This window comes from Rhagoletis pomonella, unplaced genomic scaffold (assembly GCF_013731165.1).
Source record: "Rhagoletis pomonella isolate Grant_MI unplaced genomic scaffold, Rhpom_1.0 Rhpom_scaffold_00001, whole genome shotgun sequence".
NCBI classification, from domain to species: Eukaryota; Metazoa; Arthropoda; class Insecta; order Diptera; family Tephritidae; genus Rhagoletis; species Rhagoletis pomonella.
The window spans coordinates 107,434,066-107,446,369 of NW_023458555.1; the positions used below are offsets into that span (position 1 = coordinate 107,434,066).

The window sequence follows — 12,304 nt, forward strand, 5'->3', positions numbered from 1 at the left end:
AATATATATAAATATGTATATGCATATAAGTATAAGCTAGGCTTAATCAAGCTGTAAGAATTAAATAAATAAATAAAATATGAAAAGCCTTACTGAGCCAATCAAGAAACAGAATACATAGTTTAATATATTCGAAAATATTACGAAATAAGGCATGCAAGTTGAGTTGATGGAACTGCACCAGGAACACCACAAGCATTCATCGATTACCTTTTCTGTGTAACATCTTTCGGCACATACCCTACCCTTTATTGTGGGTAGATCTGCATAAACAGAAAGTGTCTGGAAATTTTATGAAATTTTTTGTTTATTGGCATTTATTTTCTAAAACAAATTATTTTTGGAATGACAATAAACAATTCTAAATTTGAATTACATTTGCTACTGGCAAATGGGTTAATGCAATGACAAAACTGTTGTGAAATAAGAGTATCGAAAATAAATATGTCATATATTGCTTTCACTTTGTTTATTAAATTATGTAATGAACCTTTTTTATTTGACATTATAGTACATTTCTCATGAGAGCAATGTGAAATTCAAATACACTTTGTAAAATATATTTTGGGCACAGCAAAGTTATAAATTCTGACTCTCACAGAAGTCCCAGAAATTGTAGTGTAGGGAGGATGATACAAAGTATGGTTCACTGTAAATCGGTACGCAATTGTTGGAACGTATTAAAAAATTTCAATGCAGGTCCTTAGAAAATAGATGTACCATTATGAGGTTGAAATTTCATAGTGCTGGCTTTTTAATTTGACAGTTTTATTCACGTTGGAGGGGCTGCCCAAAAAATAATGTTGAACGAATTCATCGAAAATTCGACCTTTTCGAGAATAAAAATCAAATTAAAAATAAAGATACCAAAAACTCCTCATTTTCAAAAAAAATCAATAAATGGATTCCCTCTACTTAAATTAACGGAGTAAGCTAATCAATAAAAAACATAATTTCGCACCAGCTTAAGAATAAGTGTCTTTACCTCAATTAGAAACAAGTAAAGAAGTATAAGTTCGGGCAAAACCGAACTTTATATACCCGGCGTAGGTATCAAATATCATCGTTTCAACTTTCTCTGAACTATCTTTGCATGATAAGTACGGGTCTTTACCCGATTTCTAAAGTTTTCGATATTATGCAGAGTTAGACTTAATGATATAATTGAACCTATTAGGTACAAATCGATTAAGTGGTTACCGAGGTACACTTTTGTAGTTATAAAGTGGGCGGTGCCACGCCCAATTCCTAAAAGTCTATAGCAGTCGTATATATTTATTGTTAAGAGATTGTTGTAACTATTAACTTGAAGTAAATTAACGTGTTCAGTTATTGAAATATCGGAGTTTTCGTATATCTGAAATTTACCGTTATACGGGAAGCGGGTGTAATTTCAGTCCGATTTGAATAATTTTCAACAAATTGCTTTTCCGTAGCAAGGTTATTAAGTGCACCGAATTCGGTGGAAATTGATAAATCGGTTACAGAGATGCACATACGCGGTCATAAGTGGGCGGTGCCACGCCCATTATCCAAAAATTTATAATATTCTAATTTTCTGCTAAGTGGTTATTGCAATCATCGATTTTAAGTGAATTAGCTCCAGTAGTTACTGATTTATCGCAGTTTTCGTGTTTCTGTATATTACCGTTATATGGCCGGTGGGCGTGGTTATTGCCCGATTTCAAAGATTTTCAACAGATTTCTTAGCTAGACCCTACCCAAGCCTCGTACCGAGTTTGGTAAGGATTGGTGAAGCGGATACTGAGATACAGCAATTCATCATAAGTGGGCGGGGTCACGCCCATTTTCCAAAAATTTCATAACAATATTATTTTTTACCACAATTCTACTCCACATACTAGTTTTCAACAATTTGAATGAAATATTTACCGAAATATCATAGTTTTTGCATTTTTCGAAAATACCGTTATATGGGAAGTGCAGTCTGATTTCCAGTACCAACCTACCTTGGATAAAGGGAAGCCTACATACCAAATTCCATTGAGATACCTCAATTTTTGCTCGAGGTATCGTGTACACGGACAGACGGACGGACGGACAGACACACATGGCTTAAACAACTTCTCTTTTCGTTCTGATCATTTATGTATACATTTGTCCATATCTATCTCGATTCGTGTTGGCTGTTACAAACAACCGTTATGCGAACAAAGTTAATATACCCTTGTGAACAAGTGCGCTCGGGTATAAAAAATCGGCTTATCGGAAGATCAACGGTTCAGCGAATGGGAGTTATGCATGGCTTAAACCTTATCGAGTTATAATATACAAAATTTAGTCACATTAAATAAATTTAAAAACAAAACTGCACTCGTTTACTTGATCCCAATGTTCACACGAAATGTGATATTTTATAATAGATTAACAAAATATGTTTAAATCTCTACTTCGGTCAACTCCCACGTTAAAAGTTTTAAGCTAAAAAACAGGGTGATATCATCTTAAAACTAAATTTATAAAAGTTTACACAGTCGCATTAAAACTCGAACAGACTCACAATGGGTCATATGACCCCAGAAATATGTTCGAAGGAGCGCTGCACATCTGAAGGCCAAGTCCCTGCACAAACTGTTATTCCATTGTATCATTTACCTTAAACCTTTAGTAAAGTTTTGGTTGGTTTTACTGAAAATTTATTGTTCACAGGTAACTTTAAATCGGTTTGAAGCCAATGGTGCGAATAAAGTTCGGGAAGTCACGAATATGTCCTATTTACGTCAAATCGAAAAATACGCGGTATTTATTTAAAACAAAATTAGTAGAGATGTGCGAACTACGAAAAAACATAAACTAAAGATAGTTTAGGGAAACAAGATGACTACTCAAGTCTCTAGAACGGGTGTTCAGAAAAATTTTATCATTATCAAAGAAATTGTCCGTTAATTATTTATCCAAGCAAAATATGACACTTTCGCTAACATATATCTATAGCGGAATACTTCCCTTTATTTTAATATATTAAATACTATTTTCTGAAAACCTTCTAAAAAGATATAACCCATTTCATGCGTACCGATTTTGAGTGAACTATGCTTTAAGTCACTTACGAAAAATTCACATTGACAAACGAAAATTTGAAAAAACATCGGTAGATTTCTATGAGACTGGGTATCTGGGGGTTTTCTGGGTCGTTGAATACGAATCTAAATTCATTTACTTAAAATTCAAAATGACAGATCCAACGTGGCAAACGAAATATTTAAAAAATCTTAACCCTCCATATATGAAAATTTTTTGTTCAGAGATTATACTTATAACGATTACAAATTTTAATAACAAACTAGCTATATAATTACTGTTTTTTTTTTGCTTATTTTGATTTTTATTTTCAGTTCATAATAACAATGACTTAGCACTTTTTATAATTATTTAATAGAACAGCTAATTCCCTATTTAACTCCCAGGGAGTAGCATTATCTTCGAAAACTTGGGAGGAGGAAATCCAAACCTCGAATGGTTGTTTGACACTTGTTTGACAGCTCAACTCCGCCATTTAAAATAAAAAATCCTCAGGGAATTTTTATTCATGATAGAAGCAAAAGGAAAAAAGGAAAACTACCGGGGAGTTTGTGTTCAGAATCGGCCTGATAGTGAATACAACGTCTTTTGGGAATGTTTTAAGATCTTACGCGTATTGGAACTTTTGCCCGTTTCAATAGCTACACTTGAACGAAGTTTTTCATGTCAAGAAAGGCTCATGTTTCTTACATACATGAATATTCACAAATATAAATAAAACAAGTAAGTTTTAAGCAAAAAACAAAACCGACTTCAATTCTTATATAAAAAAATATATATATATAAGTATATAGATAGTGATTGACTGTCAACATGTGCGGACGTGTTTTTTAACCGCTCCGCCGAAAAATTATTAATAATTCACATAAATCAAAGAAAAAAAGAACAAAACCAACGCTAAAAGACAATACTAGGCATAAATAAGCTCTCTGCTTATTTGCCTATAAATATAAATTACTATTTCTGAATTTTCGCAATTCCGTGATAAATTCAACTAAATGTGCCAACATAAAATAAAATAAAAGCAGCTCCGGCCCCCCGCGCTTTCCGAATAGTGAAACAAGCACCAAGTACAGTGAAATAAACCTTGCCGTAACAGAAGCTGACCGAGAGCATGCAGCTGATCGACGAAATGCTTACTTTTCGTTCGTGTCCCCCACAAACAATGCTGATCGCGATAAATCGTTCTCTTCCTCCCCCCAAACCTCGTGCATTACATCTTGGAATGCAGAATCGCCAATGTCTCTGGTAGACCAAGTCGTTCTAACGCAACAACAAAGCACTAGCTTAGCAACAAGCACAGTAACAACGATGAGCGCAGCTCTCACAACAACAACTACAACCACGACTTCCGCAATGACAGCGGTTTCACAACGCAGTTCACCCACACCTGCTCAAACGGGAATTTCGGCACCAGCCCAAACCAAGCCACGCAGCTCAGCGCAAGCTGACTTACTTAATCCAACAACCCGTACATTGACTCAGACGGGTATTGATAGGTACATACAAGTCAAACGAAAATTATGCCCACAGCAGCAAAACATTGCAAATCCGTCAAAAATTGCCAAATCGAAAACCACTGGCATTAACCCTCTACTGGAAACTAAGTTTGCGATTCTGGACAATGAATGTGACAAAGAGCCGATTCAAGTTTCCAAAGCCAAACCCAAACCGCCCCAATTTATTTACGAGAGCAAAACTGTAGCGAGCTCGTGAATAAATTAATTCAGCTTATTGGAGACAATACGTTCCACGTAACGTCAATTACCACGGGCAACATTAAAGAGACTAAACTTCAGATTCTAACTGAAGAAAATTACCACCAGGTAACCAAACACCTTAATGACCTTAAGGAAAATGTCTATACGTACCAGCTCAAAAGGAGCAAAGGACTGCAAGTAGTACTAAAAGGTATAGAATCAAGTGTACCCATTGGTGATATTCCTCATGCTCTAAAGAAGGCAGGATTTGCTGTTAAAAATGTTGTCAAAATCGTTCAGCCTATGTTTAAGGTAGAACTTAAGCCAGAAACAAATCCAATCAATAAAAACGCAGTGCACACAATCTACAACTTACGATACCTTCTACACGGAAGAATAACAGTGGAGGAGCCGCACAAGCGAAGCGGTCCCGTAGAGTGCACAAATTGTCAAGAATTTGGGCATACCAGAACATACTGCACCTTGCGTCCAGTGTGTGTTGCCTGTGCCGACGCTTCCGCTTCTTGCAAGGCTACCAAAGCTGATGTGGCTGTGAAGAAATGCAGTAATTGCGGAGGTAACCACACCGCCAATTATAGGGGATGCCCTGTATACAAAGACGTAAAGTCTTTAACCCATTTTATGAGTACCGATTTTGAGTAGGCTATGCTTTAAGTCACTTACGAAAAATTCACATTGACGGACGAAAATTTAAAAAAAAAAATCGGTAGATTTCTATGAGACTGGGTATCTGGGGGTTTTCTGGATCGTTGAATACGAATTTAAATTCATTTACTTAAAATTCAAAATGACAGATCCAACGTGGCAAACGAAATATTTAAAAATTCTTAACCCTTCATATATGACAACTTTTTGTTCAGGGATTATACTTATAACGATTACAAATTTTAATAACAAACTAGCAATCTAAATATTGTTTTTTTTTTCTTTTTATTTTGATTTTTATTTTCAGTTCATAATAAAAATGACTTAGCACTTTTTAAAATTATTTAATAGAACTGTTTAAGCGCATAAACAAAGAACAGCGAATACACACACGAACTTGTATTGCACTCCTGCCCAAAACCAAGTGCAGCGAATAAACACACGCACTTGTGTTTAAAAATAATTCGCTCGTTCTTCATTGGGTATGCATTTTTTTATGCACTTCTCAACTGCCACAGAACAAAACCTACTAAAGTAGTTAATTGCTGGCACCCCAAATCATGCTCAACAAACTTGCGTGATGCATCACAACTCCTCCGGAGTTGTCCCACGGGGCTCTGTATTGCTTTCGGCATACAGAGGTGGTACAAGCGCTACCATTGGCCGCAACGCCTACCCAATTTTTGAACTTTAATAAATAACCGCTGCTCAACACTGCCGCTTGACGCACACCCCCAAAAACTCTTACAGAGTTTAAGCGGCAAAGCCACAGCGCTGCAATCCGTAGGGACTGTGCATGACTTACAACCATGCAGAGGTGGTAACTGATAGTTATCATTGGCTCCGACGCCTACCCAAAACATTTTTGCTTTAATAAATTTTTATGGAAATACATTTATCCTGGTCCTGCCTTCACACTGAGTTAATCATGGTCCTTCGAGCCGGACACTCGCGGCTTATTTTACATCCACTAGACGACAAGTCGTCTAGGGGGGCTAGGATGTTTAAGCTACTTATGTATTTCCCGCATAAACAAAGAACAGCGAACACACACACGCACTTGTATTGCACTCCCGCCCAAAACCAAGTGCAGCGAATAAACACACGCACTTGCGTTTAAAAAATAATTCGCTCGTTCTTCATTGGGTATGCATTTTTTTATGCACTTCTCAACTGCCGCAGAACAAAAGCTACTAAAGTAGTTAATTGCTGGCACCCCAAATCATGCTCAACAAACTTGCTTGATGCATCACAACTCCTCCGGAGTTGTCCCGCGGGGCTCTGTATTGCTTTCGGCATAAAAAGGTGGTACACGAGCTACCATTGGCCACAACGCCAACACAATTTTTGAACTTGAATAAATAACCGGTGCTCAACACTCCCGCTTGACGCACACCCCAAAAACTCTTACAGAGTTTAAGCGGCAAAGCCACAGCGCTGTAATCCGTAGGGACTGTGCATGACTTACAACCATGCAGAGGTGGTAACTGATGGTTATCATTGGCTCCGACGCCTACCCAAAACATTTTTGCTTTAATAAATTTTTATGCAAATACATTTATCCTGGTCCTGCCGTCACACTGAGTTAATCAAGAACAGCTTATTCCCTATTTAACTCCCAGGGAGTAGCATTTTCTTCGAAAATTTGGGAGGTGGAAATCCAAACTTCGAAGGGTTGTTTGACAATTTTTTGACAGCTCAACTGCGCCATTTAAAATAAAAAATCGTCAGGGAATTTTTATTCATGATAGAAGCAAAGGGATAAAAGGAAAACTACCGGGGAGTTTCTGTTCAGAATCGGCCTGATAGTGAATACAACGTCCTTTACGTCCTTTGGGAATGTTTTAAGATCTTACGCGTATTGGCACTTTTGCCCGTTTCAATAGCTACACCTGAACGAAGTTTTTCAAGTCTGGAAAAGGATAAAACCTACTTGAGAAATACCTCATGTCAAGAAAGGCTCAACGTTCTTACATATATGAATATTCACAAATATAAATAAAATAAGTAAGTTTTAAGCAAAAAACAAAACCGACTTCAATTCTCATATAAAAAAAAATATATATATATATGTATATAGATAGTGATTGACTGTCAACCTGTGCGGACGTGTTTTTTAACCGCTCCGCCGAGAAATTATTAATAATTCACATAAAGCAAAGAAAAAAGAACAAAACCAACGCGAAAAGACAATACTAGGCATAAACAAGCTTTCTGCTTATTTGCCTATAATTATAAATTACTTTTTCTGAATTTTCGCAATGCCGCGAGAAATTCAACTAAATGTGCCAACATAAAATAAAATAAAAGCAGCTCCGGCTCCCCGCGCTTTCCGAATAGTGAAACAAGCACCAAGTACAGTGAAATAAACCGTAACAGAAGCTGACCGAGAGCATTCAGCTGATCGACGAAATGCTTACTTTTCGTTCGTTCCTCCCACAAACAATGCTGATCGCGATAAATCGTTCTCTCCCTCCCCCCAAACCTCGTGCATTACATCTTGGAATGCAGAATCGCCAATGTCTCTGGTAGACCAAGTCGTTCTAACGCAACAACAAAGCACTAGCTTAGCAACAAGCACAGTAACAACGATGAGCGCAGCTCTCACGGTTTCACAACGCAGTTCACCCACACCTGCTCAAACGGGAATTTCGGCACCAGCCCAAACCAAGCCACGCAGCTCAGGCAAGTTGACTTACTTAATCCAACAACCCGTACATTGACTCAAACGGGTATTGATAGGTACATACAAGTCAAACGAAAATTATGCCCACAGCAGCAAAACATTGCAAATCCGTCAAAAATTGCGAAATCGAAAACCACTGGCATCAACCCTCTACTGGAAACTAAGTTTGCGATTCTGGACAATGAATGTGACAAAGAGCCGAATCAAGTTTCCAAAGCCAAACCCAAACCGCCCCAATTTATTTACGAGAGCAAAACTGTAGCGAGCGCGTGAATAAATTAATTCAGCTTATTGGAGACAATACGTTCCACGTAACGTCAATTACCAAGGGCAACATTAAAGAGACTAAACCTCAGATTCTAACTGAAGATCATTCCCACTACAGCCGGTTCTACGTACCGGAATGACTCGGGTTTTACCAGACCAAGGGCTGTTGTTTCGGCGATCTAACCCTGTTTAGGTCGGCGAAATCCATCAAACGTTGCTCGATCCCAGAGCTACACCTTCTCCGCACCCTTCTGCTCAGGGCTGGCATAGAGTCAAACCCAGCGCCAGAAATCTACACCTGCTGCGTATGCCAGAGACGACTGCGTACAAACTCCACTTCGGTCAGGTGCAATGCCTGTGACGGGTGGAGTCACCTTCGAAACTGCTCGGGCCTACGTACGCACCGGCAATGGACCACATCGTTCGTGGCCCTATGCTGTGCGAACCGGACCGCCTCCACGGCAAACCACCACCCGCCTGGGCAGCACACAATCAACACACCCACACCCCAACACAACACAGCAATAGACACACAAACAAACACAATAGCACCCACACACCGCCGCCGGCAACTCCTAGTCCCTCCGACAATCTGCTCTGTCTGTCAGTCAAGAATATACCGTAACGTGACATCAGTCAAGTGCAACTCTTGCCTTGGCTGGTGCCACTTTAGGGCATGCTCCGGGCTTCGCAACACGCGTGATTGGACGAATGACTATGTGGGCCCCTCCTGCTGTGCTGCCCCGTCGCATCCCTCCCGCGCGACGCCGCCAACCACCGCCACAAGGCAGCACCACCTTCTGCAGCACGTACAGCAGGGGGCCGGCAGGCAACACAACTCTCTAACACCACACATCACAATCGGTCTCCCAAGGCACACAAAGGTGCTACAATTTAACTGTAACGGACTCCAGAGCAAGATCGAGGAGATAACTGTCTTTATGGGAAGGCATGGAATATTAATAGCTGCGGTCCAAGAGACGAAGTTGCACGGCAATTCAACCCTGTTGAATTGCGCCGGATACAACGTGCACCGTCGAGATCGCGAGCGAGATAATGGTGGAGGTTTAGCGTTCATCACGCACCACACCGTGCAGTATCGTCTCATTGAAGCAGACACCGACCGCAGGGATACCATCCTAGAATGTCAGGGTATTGCTATCCGGTCATGCGATGTTGAGCTCGAAATATTTAACGCATACATACCCCCTGTCACCAGCTGCCCGGCAGGATATCACCCTGAAATAGGTGCGCTACTCAGAGGTGAAAACCGTATGGTAGTTGGTGACTTCAACGCGCACCACGATCTCTGGCACTCAAGCCTGTCAAATGATCGTAGGGGAATACATCTGGATGAGCAGATAGACGATTCGACATTCTGCACAATGAACGACGACGCACCCACCAGGATTATGGGCAGCGCTGGTCTGATAAACAGCGTATCATGGCGACCTATGCTGACCCTAGCATCAGACCATCTGCCCATAGTCATCTCGATTGATAAACCTGCCGACTTTGCTTCCGTGGATCACCGGACCTATATTAACTTTTCCAAAGCTGACTGGAAAGGCTTCACGGATGTTACTGAGGGCGCCTTCACTGCACTACCCATACCAACCGACGCTCATGTAGGTGAGCGTAAGTTCCGCAGGGTTGTCACCGCTGCTGCAGCTCGCTTCATTCCAGCAGGATGTATTAAGGATCCACGTCCGAATTTTCCTGCCGAAGCGGCTGTTCTAGCTGATGAGCGCGACAACCTTCGTTAGGCCGATCCGGGAAATCCCCGTATTAGGGATCTCAATTCGGAGATTCGGCAACTTGTGAACGTACATAAGCGGAAGAAATGGGAAGAGCACCTGAAGACCTGCAACTTCGCCTCTGGTGTGAGCAAGCTTTGGTCAACCGTGAGGTCGTTGTCCAACCCGACGAAGCGCGACGACAGAGTCGAGATAGACTTTGGTGACCACGCTTCGTCGGACCCGGAGAGATGCGCGAGCTATTTTAGCCGGCAGTTCATTCTGCATCCTCCGGTGGATAAAGCCAAACGTCGAGTGACCAGAAGGTTGCACAAAATGCCAAAAGGGTAAAGTAAGGGTAGCCATCGGGAAGGCGAAAGCCTCCAAAGCCATTGGACCCGACGGAATATGCATGTTGATGCTGAAAAATTTGGGTCCTGCGGGAGTAGCGTACCTAACGGAGGTCCTCAACCTGTCAATGGCCACTCTCGTCATTTCAGATATCTGGAAAATGGGGAGAGTGGTCCCACTGCTCAAACCGGGGAAACCAGCCAACAAAGGAGAGTCTTATCGCCCGATAACTCTCCTTTCCCCGGTAGCGAAGACACTTGAGGCCCTGCTACTCCCGTACTTCACGAACCACCTGACCCCAGCGAAGCATCAACATGGGTTCCGTAAAGTGCATAGTACAACAACAGCACTTAACGCCATAAACACTCAGATAACTCGTGGCCTAAACCGAAACCGCCCCTGTGAGAGAACTATTCTAGCAGCGTTGGACCTGTCCAAGGCGTTCGACACTGTCAGTCATTCAACGCTACTAGAAGATATAGAGACCTCCTCACCCCCACAGGGACTCAAACGGTGGTCGGCGAATTACCTGAGTGGTCGACACTCGTCAGTAATCTTCAGAGACAAAACCAGCAAGCCACGTAAAATTAAACTGGGGGTACCACAGGGTGGTGTCCTGTCCCCGCTACTGTTTAATTATTACATATCAAAGCTTCCTCAGCCACCAGAGGGTGTTAATATAGTCTCATATGCTGACGATTGTTCGATCATGGCGTCTGGGAATGGAATTGAAGACTTGTGCTCAAAAGTAAACGGTTACCTCTCCGAACTTTCTCGCTTCTTCACTGCAAGGAGCCTAGCCCTATCCCCTGCGAAATCCTCGGCAACCCTTTTCACCTCCTGGACGAAGGAGGTCAGACTGCCACTGGGTATTCACGTCGATGACGTAACAATACCGACGGTGAATAACCCGAAAATCCTCGGAGTTACCTTCGACAGTCTGCTCTCCTTCTCGGCGCATACAACCGCAATTGTCAACAAAATACAGAGCCGCAACAATGTCCTCAAGTCGCTGGCCGGCAGCACTTGGGGCAAAGATAAAGAAACGTTGTTGGCAACATACAAGGCAATTGGCCGGCCGGTTCTGAACTACGCAGCGCCCGTATGGTCGCCGGGGACTAGCAGGACGCAGTGGATGAAGCTGCAGACCTGCCAAAACACGGCATTATGTACCGCGACAGGATGCCTCCTGATGACGCCTCTACATCACCTTCATGACGAGGCCCAGATACTCCCGGTAAAGGAGCATAACTTAACGCTTTGCATGCAGTTCCTCGCTGGGAGCTACAGACGTGGCCATCCCAGCGGGCAACTGCTCGCGGAAGAGCCCTCGCCACGGCACGTCAGGAGGCATCTTTACGAACTGACAGACGAAGTCCAGAGGTATATTAAACCTCTGGACCCGACAACCTACCGACAGGCCCTCAACGGCATTCACAGGGAATCAGTCTCAAGTTATGTAGACTCCCGCCCTGTAAATGGCGTTCTAGGCACACAACCACCGGACGTGGACGGGACAGAACTTTGTCTGCCTCGGGAGACCCGCACAACAATAGCCCAACTTCGCTCTGGCTATTGCAGCAGGCTCAACAGCTACCTGAGCAGAATCAACATGGATGTGCCCAACCAATGCCCGGCATGTGGAGAGTCGCCACATGACTCCCGGCACCTCTTCACATGCCCTGAGAATCCCACTCAGCTAACGCCCCTGTCCCTATGGACAGCCCCTGTGGAAGGCGCGCACTTCCTGGGCCTCCCCTTAGCTGAAATAGACGACAACGATGATGGATGGACCGTCCCGAACGGGGCTTAGTAGCCGCTACAACAACAACAACAACAACAACAACAACAACAAC

General features: G+C 42.3%; 2 protein-coding genes across 3 annotated transcripts in view; both read left to right on the forward strand.

Moving 5' to 3' along the window:
• LOC118749537 (uncharacterized protein CG7065) overlaps window positions 1–12,304 on the forward strand; it is a 50,074-nt gene that overhangs the window by 21,950 nt on the left and 15,820 nt on the right. The gene's annotated exons all lie outside the window — the stretch shown is intronic.
• LOC118735178 lies at window positions 4,282–4,758 on the forward strand. The gene has a single exon (XM_036464820.1). The coding sequence runs from the start codon at window positions 4,282–4,284 to the stop codon at window positions 4,756–4,758; it is 477 nt and encodes a 158-aa protein (XP_036320713.1).